This window comes from Tachysurus vachellii, chromosome 1 (genome assembly GCF_030014155.1).
Source record: "Tachysurus vachellii isolate PV-2020 chromosome 1, HZAU_Pvac_v1, whole genome shotgun sequence".
In the NCBI taxonomy this organism is placed as follows: Eukaryota; Metazoa; Chordata; class Actinopteri; order Siluriformes; family Bagridae; genus Tachysurus; species Tachysurus vachellii.
In genome coordinates, this window is record NC_083460.1 from 10,533,015 (window position 1) to 10,550,717 (window position 17,703).

The 17,703-nt window shown below is 38.1% G+C and overlaps 1 protein-coding gene across 1 annotated transcript in view; it reads right to left on the reverse strand.

Annotated features, from left to right (window-relative positions):
- Positions 1 to 53: 53 nt before the first annotated feature.
- Positions 54 to 17,703, reverse strand: part of vwa5b2 (von Willebrand factor A domain containing 5B2) — a 40,422-nt gene continuing 22,772 nt past the window's right edge. Inside the window, exons 10-22 of the mRNA XM_060871898.1 lie at positions 16,626 to 16,828; positions 15,593 to 15,707; positions 14,942 to 15,127; positions 13,379 to 13,577; positions 7,414 to 7,688; positions 5,908 to 6,136; positions 5,559 to 5,635; positions 5,262 to 5,469; positions 4,415 to 4,552; positions 3,252 to 3,368; positions 2,646 to 2,733; positions 1,728 to 1,851; positions 54 to 1,251 (exon numbers count right to left, since the gene is read on the reverse strand). Of these exons, the coding sequence (XP_060727881.1) occupies positions 616 to 1,251; positions 1,728 to 1,851; positions 2,646 to 2,733; positions 3,252 to 3,368; positions 4,415 to 4,552; positions 5,262 to 5,469; positions 5,559 to 5,635; positions 5,908 to 6,136; positions 7,414 to 7,688; positions 13,379 to 13,577; positions 14,942 to 15,127; positions 15,593 to 15,707; positions 16,626 to 16,828 (2,595 nt within the window). The 3' untranslated portion in view covers positions 54 to 615. The remainder of the gene's footprint in view (positions 1,252 to 1,727; positions 1,852 to 2,645; positions 2,734 to 3,251; positions 3,369 to 4,414; positions 4,553 to 5,261; positions 5,470 to 5,558; positions 5,636 to 5,907; positions 6,137 to 7,413; positions 7,689 to 13,378; positions 13,578 to 14,941; positions 15,128 to 15,592; positions 15,708 to 16,625; positions 16,829 to 17,703) is intronic.

Consider the following 17,703-nt stretch of genomic DNA (forward strand, 5'->3'; position numbering starts at 1 on the left):
GCAGTAAAATTAGATGATGAAGTTAGCTGAAAATGTCTGTTTAAATACTCAGGATTCAGACAAATGTAGCCACTCTCAGGAAAGTACTTATGGCTAGAGTTATTTTTATTACAATAATATATCACTTAAAATGAATAATATGACAGTTACTGTATTAACACCATAAATCCTAAATGCTTTACAAGACTAAAGAGAGATAACTTAAGTTGCCTCCTTTCCTCTTTTGGGGTCTAGTTAACTGTAGAACTAGGATTGAGAGAATTTAGGAATGTTACACCAGTGTTGTCATAACAGATTATAGAATCAAACTATTTTCTGGTTTGGACTAAAAATAAATATACAGGATTTTGATTAGAGCCTTTTCCCAGTTTTATTTTTCTTTACAGTCCAAGGTAATTGGATTTTTAAGGATATGTACAGTTGGAGGTTGTCACATACTAGCTGCACTGTACCAAAGGAAATATAAAAACCATATGGTGATTTTATTACATTTTCATTACAAGTTCTGAGAAGAACCTTTGATGTAATACATAAATATAGAACATTTTGTGCAACTGAACATTCGATCACTGTTAGCTGTAGCAGTACATGCTGAATTGGATTAAATTGGTTCTGTCACATGTAATTTGGGTTGTAGCAGAGCATGTTAAGCTGTAGATTTTCATCCCAGTGGCGCAGCAGTAGGAACAACTGTCTAGCGGCGGCCTTCAGCCCTGGCAGGTCTACACCCTCTGGTAGTGACTGACATTTGAGCCAGAAGTCTGCTTTGGCTGCCACAAGCTCCCATTCCACAAAAAAGCCAGCACAGTGATGCTCAAGCCACGCTAAAGCCACAGATGTTGCCCAGCTGGAACTCTCCATATCCAGCTGTGCCTGCTCTTCCCCCTGTGGTTCTGTCTCCTCAAACATGTCTGTTTCAGAGCCACGCCCACTGTCACCCTGTGGGTGTCCCTCCATAACTTCGACAGAGCCCTTTTCTGAGCTGAAGGGTTGTGGAAGAACATTGAAGGATTCATTAGAATATGTTTGGCCTGAGCTAGCATGAGGAGGGCATGTGATACTCTGGTCACCTGGCCTGTGGGAGGCAATTGGGTGAGTTTTGGAGGAAGAGACCAAGTGGTATGGGGGGCTCAAGCTGCTGCGGTGGATCAGGTACGGTGATGCTCGTTTTAGACGATCCAGTGGGATGTGAATGCACTCAGAAAATGACTCAGACAGCAGGAAGGCACCCGAAGCAAGCTGCAAACGCAACTAAAGGACAGGTGTCAGAAAGCCAAGAATTTGTGCTATGGGTATAGCATTTAGCAAAAATGTCACTCAATATGATTTCTTAGTAGGAATGCATTTGACCTCTAAACAAATTAATTAAATTTAATCTATCAGGGTCCTTATAATTGTTAACTGCTAGTTATTCTTAAATGCAAATCTTGATATACAAGGATATACATATGTTTAACCTCTACTTGTTTCTATTCATCTGCCATTGTTCACCAATTTTTAGAAGTTACTTCATATTGAAAAGTGTTAGCATTCATAGCTTGTTAACAGTACTGCAGTGAAGTTCTCTCCTAAACCATTAGAGTTGCCTCTAATAATATTCAAATTTTGAGCAAAAGTAATGTCAGATCATGATTGGACTAAACTATTGGGAATCACCGGATACCAGGACCATAACTATGATTGGATGGGAAAAGGCACATGAAGTGGATGATTTGTATGAATCTCACCAGAGTCAGGTAGTCAGGAGACTGGAAGTCTTTCTGTGTTTCAGATTCAGCAAACAAGCACTGAGGTTGAAGAGGAGTTTGCCTCCCTGAGGTGTGGCTAGGCCTCAGTCTGCCAAGATTAAATCTACCAACATACATACATTAGGTCAGACAGGATGTAATACATTTTCTCAAGTATTCTTGCAAAACGTATTTATAAAAAAACATATTAATGAAAAAGTATTCAGTGAATAAAGTATAATCTATGAAATGTATTCAATGTATTTTAAACAAATTTATCTAATAGGAATTGTTAAACAAGCATGGTAGAATTCCAAGCTCTTTATTTTCATGGCATCATGATTTTGGTTGGGAGTAATACAATTTTTGTAATGAGATAATCACTGGTATTCATTTCCTCTGTCAGTGGTTTTAATGCTAAAATAATATAAAGCAAATTCTTAAAATTGTTAAACAAAGAAAATAATTTTCAGCATTAAATAATGTTATTGCTAAGAATGCAGTCAGAAATAACTCAGAAATTTTTGAATTTGCAATTTATAGCGTTTGGGATCAATCTATTACAAATACATAGAATTGTATACTATTTGGATAAGTGGTAGAAAATGAGTTTATATACTATTTCTTTGCAACAGAGACTGCAGAGAGGCCCAGATATTCCCCAGAACACAATACTACAGTTTATGGAAACATCTAACAGCTGATGATTAACAGTAGGTCTGTCTCAATTAAACAAATTGTCAAGATGTATATTATTGCTGACATTAGACAGAAGCAAAGCCATTCAGAGCACATTATAATGATCTAAAGCAGTGAATAAGGAATGTAACTTCCAATATTCCAAGCGTTGGGTTATGAAAGAATGCACTAGTTTCTTAGCATTTTATAGGGATAGAATATAGCATAAACATTTCTGACCTGGAGCTGAAGAAACTCTCCAAGGTCCTGATTTCAGCTGAACGTTGAGAATGGGATGAGGCATCAGATGGACTACCAGGACCTAGACCTAACACAGATAGACACACTGTAGATTTATGGTTTACATTGTTAATTATAATGTAGATGTTAATGAAGTGCATTTTTATTAAAAAAAAAAAAAAAAAAGAAAGAAAGAAAAAAAAATTATTTTGGCATTTCAGAACTGTTTTCATAAAACTAAACCCAGACCTGCCACGTTTAATAACTCCTTAAGGTTTCATTTATTTCAGAACTCTTTTGCTGTTTCTCCTTAGTTATCACCAACTACTTGCTCTGTCTTTACTTGTTTTTCTCTATCTCACATTAGTCAAACATTTCTTTCTGTATTTATCTTTCTCTACTTACTGCTGCCCAAAGATACCAGACTGTGTGAGGAACATAAAATGTTTTCTATGTCTGGAATAAAATATATCATTTTGGAATGTTTAATTTTATGAAGGTGTATCAGAAATCCAATATTTTAGGTGCGCAAAGAACATACCAATAAAAATTGAAAGAAAGAAACATGAGGTGTTGCAAAAGTTTTGTAGATGTGTGCATTATTACCTATAGAGTTGTGTGAGACATCTGTTTCCTGACTGTCTCTCCTGGATGGTCTGCAACCCAAAGAGTATGCCCTCTGGCTCCTGCTACCAGGGTTGTGTTTACTCCTAAGACGCACACCTTGTACAGCACAAACCAGAGTTGGAATACATGCACCAACAAACAAAACATACCACTAACAAAACACACATACATGCATACATACATACATACATACATATATTACAGACACCCAATAAAGTGTTGGCCAATTTAGAACTTTACATTAAACATGTGTGTTGAGCAGTTTAAGTTTGTGTTTGGTGCTGTTAAATGTTATAAATGTTCCATTTCAAAAAAACGTTCTCAACATTCATGTAACAGCCTTCTAGTTAGAGTTCAGGACTTACAAAGTCTCAGTCTAGGCATAAAACATATTTTTTTAGTCAAGCCTTTTGTTATAGATCTTAGGTAAAGTCACATATATGGAGTGTTTTTAGGCATAGAGTGTTTTTGTAAAGTGGGATGTTTTGATGATATGTTTGACGATGGAGTGGCATGACACTTTATCTACCAGACTGTCCTCATGACTGTGTTACCATATGGTTCTTTTGTTTAGTAATGCTGTAATAGCTAGTCTTGCTTGAACCCTTCTTGCACCCTGCACACAAGGTGAATTTTCTTAAACCATTACAAGAGCATACTATAAGAAATTACATAAATGCACCCAGATTCTACTCCAAGATACACATCCAAAAGAGCTCATTCCTAAAAAGACTTAAGTATCATAAGGTAATACATTTAGAACTCTAAAAGAATAAACTTGATTAAACTTGATTGAGGTTTTTCAGGGTGGCCCCAGACTGCATAGAATTACAGACAGACAGACAGACAGACAGACAGACAGACAGACAGACAGACAGACAGACAGACAGACAGACAGACAGACAGACAGACAGACAGACAGACAGACAGACAGACAGACAGACAGACAGACAGATAGATAGATAGATAGATAGATAGATAGATTTTTGTAGTCCCCCCTGTGTCACAAAGCAACCATCTTGAGTGCAATACAGAATTTGCCATGAGTGTGGGAACACAGCTTTTTATATGTTATGTAGATTAGTACGAAATGTGTGCATCTTGCTGTAACTGCAATAATAGTGTTGTGCAAGTGTGTCTACCCGTGTGTCGTATGTCTGCAGACTTTGAAAACATTTTCCTGGGGCTGACATCAGTAGTACTGAAGGTTGTATACATGGAGATGAGTCCACAGCTCTTGCTAGTCTGGATGGCTTTCATTCGGTATCTCTTTGATGAACCTACAGTGCAGAGATGGATTTCAAAACAAAAACACAGATTTTTTTTACACTAGTAAACACTAGTTATAGAAGTCTCTCTCTCTCTCTCTCTCTCTCTCTCTCTCTCTCCCTCCCTTTTTCTGGGAATGTCATGTATTAAGTGAAACAATGCTGTATTTTAAACAGAATTTAAAACAGAGCAAGGCTGTTGTAATAGTCTTAGAAGTGAGCTGGTGAGTCTGGTATTTAATACTGTCTGCACTGGAAGTATATAACATCAATTCACACTATGCACAAATCAGAATTATGGATATGACTGCATCAAAACCATTATATTATTTGGTGTACTTTAACTGTGTTCATGGCTACAAATACTGCCTTGCCTATTTTTTTAATATGCAAAAAAACTTCTAGCATTTATATTGCTATTATTATGAGCAATTCCAGATTTCTTGATTGTTCATTTGGTTACATTAAATAACAAATTACATTTCAGCAGATCATTGTTGTAACATCCAATTCAAGGCTGTCATACTTAAATTCATCTGCATATTTTTATTTATTGTGACTGATGTCTAAACTCTCACCAGTCCGAAATTTAATGTAAATTTAAGTTTGAACAATATTGCAAGTCTGACCATCTTTCATCACATAGTTGTGATATCAAAGACTAAAATATTATTCAAGATTCCCTCATTTCTTTTTCCAGTTCCCTCTGTTATTCTCTCACCATGCTCTATGTCTTTCTCCTTTTCTGCCATGTTCTCAAAATCTAGGATGACAGAACGGGCAGCAAGATGGTGGACAATCTCATCCCAGGTGTCCCTTGGTGCTTCTTCAGGACTCCAGAGGACACAAAGATCCATGCTTACCTCCCAGGACATAGGCCTTGATCCCAGCATGCCATGGATCACCGACCGGCATGGCACCTGCATAACCTGATTTTGAATTAATTAGTAAGGCTATATAATGTCATGTAATAGCACATGGCATATATGTTCTGTGTTTGCTTTCAATAAAAGCCTACAGGAGCAGCTGCAAATATGGATTCAGGATCAGTGAAACCATCCCAGTCCAATGGTGAAGCTGGGAAGAGAAAACCATCTAGAGGAAAGGGTAAATAGAGGCAGGATTAGAAAGGGGAAAATTGTAAGGAATACATGTTTTATGTTTATTCTGTGAATTTATTTAAAAGTACACCAGCATCAAAAAGAGATACAATCTACATTTTCTGTGTGCTCAATCATTTTTTAGTTCTTAAGACCTAAAGCAAAAAATATCATGAATGAATTAGATTTGTTCTCTAAGTGGTATGTTTTATATGAAAAAATATATACTAGATTTCTATTGGTATGTGCAAGAATGTGTTGTCTCACTGGAGTCTGTGAGAGACAGAGCTCCTTGCTGAATGTTTTCTGTCTCTGTATCACTCTCCTCCAGTCTGCCTCCCATTGCCTGCTCAAATGAGACTCTCTCCAGTGCCCTTCGCAGTCGGTGCATGTCCAAATCACCCTGTGGTGAGGAAAAACTGCGGCCAGCCAGTGCAGCACGGGCTAAAGTCTTCTGTCTGAGCACACAGCCCTCACCATCTAACAGCCGGCTAGCCTAAACATATACACATGCACACGTGCAAAATAACAACATTTGTAAAACAGCAACATTTGCCTGTGTCCTATTAGACTGCACTTGCTTTAGTTTAAAACACCTACAACAAGAGGTTGCTCATCATTCATAGCAGCCTGCAGTGCAACAGTTTTGTTTGATTCAAATAAATGTCTAATGTCGAAAAAAGAAACAGAACAGCAGTGACAAATATTGGGAAATTATGATATTACAACACTCTAAATGTTGTACAATAAATTTGTAGTTGTACAAGTTGTACATAATCCTGTGTAAAAGGCATCTTTTTAAAACCTGCTCCCACCACAGCCTGATTGACAATTTGATCCTGATTTCAGTTTAATGTCTATGCATGCGTGTTCTTGTGTGTTTTCCCAACTTCCTAAAAACTCTAAGATGTCCCCCGCATGTTAAGGAGTGTATAAAATAAAGCCCTATGATAAATTTGTGTCCCATCCAGTATCTATTCCTGCCTAATGAGTGTTCTCAAGATAGGATTTGGATATACCTCAACTCTGATCAGGTTAAAGTGGTTATGGAAGACAATAGAATGAACATATAAATTATATAATAATGTTTACACAAGGGGGGCACGGTGTCTTAGTGGTTAGCACGTTCGCCTCACACCTCCAGGGTTGGGGGTTTGATTCCCGCCTCCGCCTTGTGTGTGGAGTTTGCATGTTCTCCCCGTGCCTCGGGGGTTTCCTCCGGGTACTCCGCTTTCCTCCCCCGGTCCAAAGACATGCATGGTAGGTTGATTGGCATCTCTGTAAAATTGTCCGTAGTGTGTGATTGCGTGAGTGAATGAGAGTGTGTGTGCCCTGTGATGGGTTGGCACTCCGTCCAGGGTGTATCCTGCCTTGATGCCCGATGACGCCTGAGATAGGCACAGGCTCCCCGTGACCCGAGGTATTTCGGATAAGCGGTAGAAAATGAGTGAGTGAGAGTGTTTACACAAGGTATGATTTTACTTAATTGTTTTGCAAATATATAAATTGAATAATGTTGATAGCTTATCTGAGTATTAAGAAAGAAAATTATGTAATCAAAACACTACTAGGAAACAACCATCAATAGGCTACATCCAAAACTTCACATCAGACATCTACACGAAGAGGACATGCTTATTAAGCTCAAAATTTCCCTAATGTTTAGGCATTTTGGAAAGATTGTTGATTCCATATCAGTATTTTAATAATTATCTCATAGTAACAAACCATATTAGTCACAATTACTTTTACTTCTTTCACTTTGTTTCTCACCTTTCCAGGATCTGCCTCCACTGAGGTGATGTTTTGTTTCCATGATGTGTCCCAGCGTGTGAGACTATGGCTGTGTTGAGGCTGCACTCTCTCCAGGCCATGAGGAAGTGATGCAGTGTCCAAGCCCAAAGAAAGGCACTCGGCTAGGGGTGTGAAGAAGGGAAACACACACTTCTCACTGCCCAGAGAGCACCGCGTTAATGTGTACTGTTCCTGCACATATGATGTCTGCTCCATCCGCCATCGCACATCATTTGATGTGTAGGCATCAGTGGCTTGTAATAAAAATAAATAAATAAATAAATAAATAGTCATTAGATACTAGGTATTCACTAATAGAAACTGCTTATATTTAAGACATGATTCTGACAATCTGTAATAAAGCAACATGGAAACTAACATACAGTAGTAATGATGTGGATGGAATTGATCTGTGTGCTATTAAGGTTGCTGTTTTTTGCTAATGTCTTTCAAATTACATTGTCACAACTACACCTACAAACCCCCAGCTACCCACCAGTACACGTCCACGTTCACATGCAGGTATTTATATGTTATGCTATGTTCCTTGCAAAGTATAATCAGTTTGCTGCATTATCAAGCCGTGTGTTTTCTGATAGTCTTACTGTTCCTGACCGTTTTTCCTGCTTATCACATTCCAAGTTTTTGTTTTTGCCTCTTTCAGTTTTGTTTGTTACCGCTGACTGCATTACTGGATTGTTCACCTGTGCTTGTTTTTATGACCTTGCTTTTGGATATTTGCTATTAAATAAGAGTTTTTTGGCATATGGATCCTGCCTTTCAATCCTTACAGGATACTTCACCTGTCCTAGATCCAGCGGATATGCAACATCTTCAGGTAATGGTAGCACAACAGGACCAAATCATCGGCACCTATCAAGAGCAACTAGCTTACCTCTAAGCTACCAACACTCTTTTGATGCAAGCTCTCACAGCTCCTGCTGTGGCACAGAGTGATTCTGTGCACATGCCCCTGCCTGAAAAATTCATTGGGGGTGCAGAGAAATGCAAAGGCTTCCTTGACCCCTTGTCCAGATAGTTTCCAAGTACCCATAATATTGCATCTTACTGATTCCTCCCCAGTTCTTCCAGCCCTAGTCGACTCTGGGTCTGCTGTTAACATCATCCACCACTGCCTGGCCTAAGACCTCAAGCTTCCCATCATGCCATGCCATTCTCTATATGAACACCATGAACTATAACTCTGATATCCTGGACGGAAAACGAAATCACCCACTGGTCGACCCACTGTCAACATTCTTGTCTGAGATACCCTTGCACTCGCTCTGTTATGCCACCAGTGTAGCAAGCCCAAATGCTAAGGGTCTGATATCATCCCCCCCAGAGTGTGAAGAATGTGAAGAATGTGAAGAATGATTTTTTGTGAAGAATGTGCCGCAAAACTTCCACCCCAATGCCCTTGGGACATTAATAAATTAATTAACATAAATTTCGCCCAAGAGCCGCATTTAACCATTGTCAATTCCAAAAAAAAGAAATGGAGAAATACATTCAGGAGGCAATAGCAACGGGCTTCATTCCTCCTTTCATGTCACCTGTGGTATTGAGCTTCTTCTTTGTGGAAAAGAAAATGGAGGATTATGACCCTGCACATATTATAGGGGGCTCCATGCTATCAAACCCACTACCAATCGTACCCCCATGCCTTAGAACCTTAGAAATTTTTACCAAGCTAGAGCTAAGGAGCGCTTACAATCTGGTTTGGAAACAGGAGGAGGCAGACGAATGGAAGACAGCATTTGCAACCACTCGGGGCCACTATGAATATTTGCTAATGCTGTATGGACTTACTAACGGACCAACAATATTCCAGTCATTTGTCATTGAAATTTTCTGGAACCTTCTCAATCACTGTGATATCGTTTATATTGACAATATCTACACCAAGACCTACGAAACTCATTACTAACCACCAACGGGTACAAATGAACAGTAGCAAGGGGAGTACAAACTGGCCCAGACCCACTAAAGATTTCTGGGTTTTGCTAATTTTTTTACCGCAATTTCATTCAGGGTTACAACACTGTGGCTTCCCCCTCATGTGGCTACTCAAAGTGAAGCACAAAAAACTTCAGATACTTCCCAAAAAGCAATCATCATGTTGCAGGATCGGCTCAGTGATTCACAATACCCTGGAGACCCAGGGAAGCTCCACCCCTGCACCTTTTCCCCTGTAAGATAACCCCAGTGGAAATTAACTATGATGTTGGCAACTGGGAACTCTTGTCCATGAAGGAGGCATTGGAGGACTGAAGACAATGGGTGGAACGGGCCCAGCACCCCTTCCAAGTCCTTACTGACCATAAGAACCTAGAATACATAAAAGGAGCAAAAAGACTCAATCCCAGACAAGCCCAACAGGCATTGTTCCTCCCTAGGATTTGCAGTGACCTACCTTCCGGGTTTCAAGAATATTAAAACTGATGCCCTATCCCGCAGCCCCCAACCCATTTTACCGTCCTCAATTATCATTGCCCTCATTCGATGGGACTTTACAGAGGAAATCAGGGAGTCCCTACAAAACAAGGAGAGCCCTCCTGAATGCCCCCCATCCTGCAAATATGTCCCCACCACCCTCCTTCAATGCACCAAATAGTGGGCACATACTGCACCTAGTTCAGGATACACTGGCATTAACAGAACGTTACATATGCTCAAAATGCCTTCTGGTGACTGTCCATGGCCAGAGATGTCAGAACATATGTCAACACTTGACACATCTGTGCCCAAGTCCGTACACTTCGTCAGTTGTCAGCAGGCCTCCTCGGACCCTGACAAGTCCCTCAAAGACCACGGTCCATCATCTCTGTAGATTTTGTCACCGGCCTCGGTATTTCCCTTGGTTTCATGAGAATTCTGTTGGTTGTGGATCAGTTTTCAAAGGCATGCAGGCTCATCCCCCTAAAAAGACTACCCATGGTGATTGAAACAGCCACAGCTTTATTTGAACACTTATTTAGCTGCTTTGCATCCCAGAGATATTGTTTTATATTGTGGGTGCAGTTTACATCAAGGGTGTGGGGGGCATTCTGCAAGAAGATGGGCATTAACATGAGCCTTACATCCAGCTATCATCCCTAAGCCAATGGCCAGTTGGAGTGCCATAATCAGGAGCTGGGCTGCTACCTGTGAACCTATTGCTGTAAGGAACAACAGCATTGGAGCAAGGCTGACCTGTTAGGACAGGACAGTGTTCATCCCACTCGGGAGGTGTCGCAGTTATTTATGATGATAAGCTAGAGCAAGAATCTACACACCTGTTTAACTCATTCTAAGTTCTTCATACTAACATAACATATGAGAACAGCAGATGTTTCGATATTAGATCCCATAGGGGTTAACCAGAATGCAAAAGGACCCACTCATAATGGAGGTCACACTCTTGATCTCATTCTAACCCTCGGATTAAATATAGAAAATATATTCACAGTGCCTCAATCAGAAGCTATCTAAGACCATTATCTGTGCTTCAGACACAATATTTGCAATTTGCCACGTCACCATGTTAAACGTACATTTACATCTGCTACTGCAAAGAGATTTACAATAGTCACCCAGAATTAGCATCCATAACTGGATCGCCATCTCACGCCACAGAGCTTGATCAGGTGACTGACTATTTAAAGTCAGTATTGCGCTACATCATAGATATTGTAGCTCCAATTAAAAGGAAAGCAATTAAAGAGAAAAAACTAGCACCTTGGTTCAATGACAACACACGAACAATTAGCTAGGAAATTAGAATGTAAATAGCATCCAACTAAATTATCAGTATTTCGATTAGCATGGAAGGAAAGTCTGCATAGCTACAAAAAAATCTCTTAGTCCTGCTATATTGGTGCATTTCTCCAGCGTAATTAAAAATAACAAAAATAATTATAAATTTTAATTTAAAACTGCAGCAAAATTAACTAGGAGTGAAAATACTGTCGAAAAGTGCACACCATTTATTTGTAGCAGTAATGTCTTCATGAATTATTTCAATGGAAATATTTACATCAGGAAAAAAATTCAGACCATTAATTTAATACCAGGGGGCACGGTGGCTTAGTGGTTAGCACGTTCGCCTCACACCTCCAGGGTCGGGGTTCGATTCCCGCCTCCGCCTTGTGTGTGTGGAGTTTGCATGTTCTCCCCGTGCCTCGGGGGTTTCCTCCGGGTACTCCGGTTTCCTCCCCCGGTCCAAAGACATGCATGATAGGTTGATTGGCATCTCTGGAAAATTGTCCCTAGTGTGTGATTGCGTGAGTGAATAGGCACAGGCTCCCCGTGACCCGAGGTAGTTCGGATAAGCGGTAGAAAATGAATGAATGAATTTAATACCAAACAATTTGATAGATAATTCCATAGATAATATTTCTGTTTTTGATCAGACTATCTTACTCCCCTTCAAGAGACTGACTTAATTTCACTGACTTTGTTCTTCAAAATGATCACCCTACATACTGGATCCCTTACCCACATGTTTCTTTAAACAGATATTACCAGTAGCTACCCAACCCATTCTAAAAATAATAAACTCTTCCCATAGCACTGGCTATGTGCTGAAATATTTTAAGCTAGTGGTTATCAAACCTTTGATTAAAGAACCTGACCTAAACCCAAGCCAGCTGTCCTACTATAGGCCAATATCAAACCTTTCCTTTATCTCCAAGATCCTAGAAAAGGTTGTAGCTAAGCAGTTATGCTCATACCTACATAGGTATAATATACATGAAATGTACCAGGATTTAGCATAGCACAAAGACAGCGCTGGTTAAAGTTGTAAATGACCTGTTACTAGCCTCTGATCAGGGTTGTGTCTCTTTGCTGGTGTTGCTTGATGCAGCTTTTGATACCATTGACCAAGCTATTTTACTTTATAGGCTAGAACATGTTATTGCTGTTAAAGGGACAGCTATCTCCTGGCTCAGGTCTTATTTGACTGAAGACTATCAGTTTGTACTGTAGATCTAAACGGTGACTACTCTAAACACACTAAGGTAATGTTTGGTGTTTCGCAAGGTTCTGTTTTAGGCAGATGTGACAGATATAAAGACTTTGATGATGCACTAGCTTGGCTGCAATGTTTCTTAAATATAGTTTATTTATATGCACAGTCTAAAGGGGACTAGGCCAGGTTTTCATTTTACTGCAAATTGCATACTGTAGCTATATAACTATGCATGTGTCAGATAAAAATAAAACAAAAATTTTTATTTAAATCAAAAAAATTATCCAAAAAAATTGCTATTGTGAGCTGAATAAATGAGCTTTGATTACAAATATACAAGTCAAACTTTCTTTGCAATATATTAAAATATTAATAGCATAATGTTTATTATTATTGTGACTATTGTTTATTATTGTAATTGTGTATTTATTGTACAGTGCTTTGTATATCAGCAACAACACTGATCTACTATGGCAGATCTTGCTCACCCATTGTCATGTCTTATTGTGTAAACAGTGATAAATAGCAAATGTGGCATTTAAGTATTTATATCTACAGTACACTGTAAAGTTCTCGAGTGCCATGTTAATCTCTTATTGCATGTGTTAGGTTAATCTCTCATCTCTTCCTTATTTACAAATACAGTTAGCAGAATTCAAAATGCCATGTGTTCTGGCTGTCCAGGTGTGATCAGATCACTTGAGGTATAAAGGAAATGGAAAATTAAGGAATGATTACATAACTGATACAAGATGAAAACAACAGTATCACTACTGTAAAGTGCTTGCCTAGTTAGCACAATGTACTGGGAGTCCTAGGCTATAAATATGTTCTATAATTAGACATGACCTTTTAAATGGATTGACCTTTCCTAGGTCACCAACTGTTTCAGGGATGTCCCTGAGTCAGTTATTTTAATTGTCTGTGTATAATACAGTATGTATGAGACCAGAGTTGAAGGTATATGTGTAAAGGTGTCATCCAAGATACCAGTGTTGTCTGTGACTGGAGCACAAGAAAACTCAGAGGAGATTTCTTGTGAGTATGCTCTTAGCGTATGTTCAGTGTCCTCTTCATGTCCCAGTTCTGTTCTTCCCTCTCTCCCAGCCAGATCAGATGATCCAGGAGAGACCTCAAACACTGACCCAAATGAGCCATATGGCAAGAGCCTGTTGGCCGGATTCTTCACCTACAATGGATATAAAAATATGTTAAAAGTACATGTTTTTGTGATAGAGGTTTGAAAAATAAATGAAACCAAGATAAATGTCAGACCTTTTTCAACCCTTACTGAGAAATGACAACTGATAAAAAGGTTTAGAATCATGTTAGTGGAAAAATAAAAAAGCTGCCATCAATAAAATTATTCTTATTACTCCAAATAAAGATCATCTGTTTATTTAGGATATTCTTTACATCTCCTTGGTTTCCTATTACTTCTGAAACCATTATCCGGGGCTTTTATGAACAGGGAATCATAAATAGCTATAAATACCAGTTGATTTTAGTGCAAAACCTTCTGATTTCTGCTAATAAGCTGAAGAGGAACAGCAATTTCACGTTTCAGCAAGACAATGACCCAAAAAATACATCCAAATCAACAAAGGAATGGCTTAACCAAAAGAAGTTCAGGTTTTTTAACGAACTATCCAGAGCTAATACCTGGATTCAACTTAAAATCTGCGGGGTGACCTGTAGATGGCTGTGCACAGGAGATGGCTCCAGAATGATTTTGCAAGAGAGTGGAAAAGTCAAGATGTGCCAGGCTGATAAACTCTTACCCCAAAAGACCATGAACATTTTAATACAATCAAAAGGTGTCAACAAAGTAGGATTGCAAATAGGATATTGGAACCTTTGCAACTAGGTTATTGTAGAGGGATGATAAACATGATTTATCTTGGTTTCTTTTTTTGCATCACAAAACCATTTTACCAGGGGCATGTAGACTTTTTATATCCATTGTAGATACTCACATACATACACACAGCTTTTTCAATTCAAATTATAAAAAATTGATAAAACTAGTTGTATCTTTTTTTTCATTTAAAATATATATTTTTTAAATATATAATGTTTCATGTTATAATGTTTCCATTTGTTCTAAACCCATAATAATAACAACAATTAATTTCCATGGATTTCTTTAGTTTCTTCGATTGAGACATCTGTGGCAATTCACAGAATATACATAATTACAAATAATGGATGGGTTCAGTATGAAGAATAATTTATTGAACCGTTGAACTTTAAAATTAACAGGACATTATTTGCATATTACTTTTCCCAAATATTTTTGAAAGAGGATGTGATTCTACTTCCATGACTATGCCAAAATTATATATATAAGGAATTTACCATGCTGAAATATACTACATGATATACAACTGAACTGCTATAAACTCAAGTAATGGGTTAAGTCAAGAGCAAATGCTAAACAGAACAGAATGTTACACCATTTTTACACTCATTTATTCACAAACACTATTACATCCACTTAAGTGAAACTGTCCCATTTCCTACTCTCTTTTTCTCTGTATCAAATACACTTACATCATTCTTCTTAACCTTGTAAGCGGAGACATCGTAGAGAGTGCAGTAGCCAATCAAACGGCTCCCTGGATAGAGTGTAGGGATCTCATTAGGTGAGAGAAGGGCCTCCATGTTCTCTGGCACATACCAGTCAATGCGCACATCTGTCAGTGCAGGTTCCAGAGCCTTCTTCAGACACTTCATCAACTACAACAAAGCAATCATCTTTACACACTCCACATTTCACATGTATTAAGCTTTATCCTCTGACATTGCTCACCAGTTTTCCATTTCTGTGGTTTAAAAATCTTTTTGGTTGTAAAAATTTGACATTTATTTATTTATTTTAGAGTTTATATTCTACACTATGGTTAAATTTAGTTAAAACAGTGAAAGTAATTTATTAAATAATGTGGTACTCAATTGCCTCACTGTCATATGTAATTGTTAACATGATTCCAAGTCCTTACTATTTTTAATATTAATATTACCAATATTAACAATTTAAAAATGTAAAAAACATTTGTTGAAATGACATATTACGATATTACATATTTTTTCAAATGAATTAATCTTGCTATAGAATGATATATTTATATTATTGGTTTACAGAAACATTTTTTAGAAATATTCTTACTGTGTTTCCACTAGATGCCATCTGTGATGTCTCACCTTTGGCTGTAGCCTCTCATCATCACAGAGAAATTCTGCTCTTCCTCCAGTCAGCTTGGCAACACCGTGAAGGAGCCTCCTGCAGGCCCTTGAGCCTAGACCCAGTGCAAAACATCTACACCACACACGCACACGCACACACACACACACACACACACACACACACACACACACACACACACACACACACACACACACACACACACACAAACACTACATCTTTAAACCCATTGGTTGCTCTGTTCAGTAGCTTGCAAAATGTAAAATAAACAAACAAATGAATAAAATATTAATCCAGCCTAAAAGAAAACCATGATTTTTTTTCAGATTGCCCACTGCTATTTGAAAGTATCAAAGAGAACCATTTAAAAAAGGGTTTTCTTTTTAAAAGAGGCTTCCAGGACCCCTTTAAAAACTCATAAGGTGCCTTTAATCATAAATATCTTAATCAACACAGAATTGGCTGTGCATGGCTGTTTACTTGAGATATTGACTTTAATTTTATTGTAGCACACATATTTCAATTTAAAAGTGGAACCTGTCTGTGCTTCATGTTTAACAAGGATGGTAATAGTGTTACATATTTACCTACCAGGGCCTGTGAATACAGGCCCTGGTAGGTAAATTACCTATTTTACCTAGTAAAGTAGATAAAAGTTACTCATAAAGCATCTTTTATATCTAAACATACACATTTTTAAGCTAAACTAGGAGCTCTCTGCGATGATTCTTGGAATCTTTATGAATATAAAGAGAGCTCATCGCATCGCAGAGAGCTCCTAGTTTAGCTTAAAAATGTGTATGTTTAGATATAAAAGATGCTTTATGAGTAACTTTTATCTTTACTAGGATCTTCTCATTAATTTTAAGGGGCAACACCCACATTTCTTAGAATTTTCTTAGAAATCCCTCACTATAAGCAACACTTTGCTTAAAGAATTTTCATGAACAAGCCCAAGTGTTTACCTCCAGTGTTGCTGGAGGTTATGATTTAATCACTTGATGTAGCTGGTATTTTTGTTGTTGGCATTACCTGGCATTACTAGTGTTCCTCCTGACTAGTTCTAGAACTTGACCGACGTTACTGAGTGAGTCATCAGTGAGGATGAAGAGCTGTCGAGGACAGCTACGATGAGTAGGTTGATGGTACACCCAGGAAAGTGCCCTCAACAGATTACTGCCACCCTGATCCACATGCAACCTCTGCACATAATCTAATACCTGGGCCATAATAATCTTTTGAATACAAACACAAACATAAAGACATAAATACAGAGATGAGGATTTATAGATAAAAATTAAGACTATTGTAGTCAATGCCTTACACAGGTCAACATTACATTAACCCTTCTGGACACGTTAGGACGTTTTTGTCCGTTAGGGGACACAGTTTCCCCCTTTTTGGCCATATCTTTCTCTGTGTTTCAGCTAAAGGAATGCCTTTTTGGGACAAACCTTTATATAACATGTACTTTAGAAAGAGTATTTCGAATTTTTGACCAGGTCTATAATGTTCTATTTTTTAGAGTTTAAACCCGTACCTGCACTTTGAGACCAAATATATGCATAAATAAAAAACTGTTTTTTTTTCTTTTTACATATTATTAGAGTCTTGGATAGGTCAAAGATTACATTTACATTTACAGCATTTGGCAGACACCCTTATCCAAAGCGACATACAGAAGTGCTTAAGTCTCTATCATTGCATAAATTAACTCTGGTTAACTAGGTTACATACTTAAGATACCATGAGTCTAAAACACTGTTCAGAGTTTTTTTATTTTTATTTTTATATTAAATATATAAAATATATTCAGGGTCCAGCCCAAGGCCCAGTGAACCCGTGAGGAGGTACAAACCATGGATATTAGGGATGCCCAGAGAATCCTATAGGGGATTATTGATTTGACCATAGTACAGTGACACCTATAGGCCAAATACTGGTACGAGAAGGTCCATTTAAACACTTAGTGATGAATTATGTGGATATGATAAAGCGAGTGTAAGGCAAAAGGTATATGCCTGCAATAATAGACAGATTTAGTAGATGGGCAGAAGCAGTATCATCTGCAGATGAGGGGGCAGGGACAGTTATCAAATTCCTCACAAGG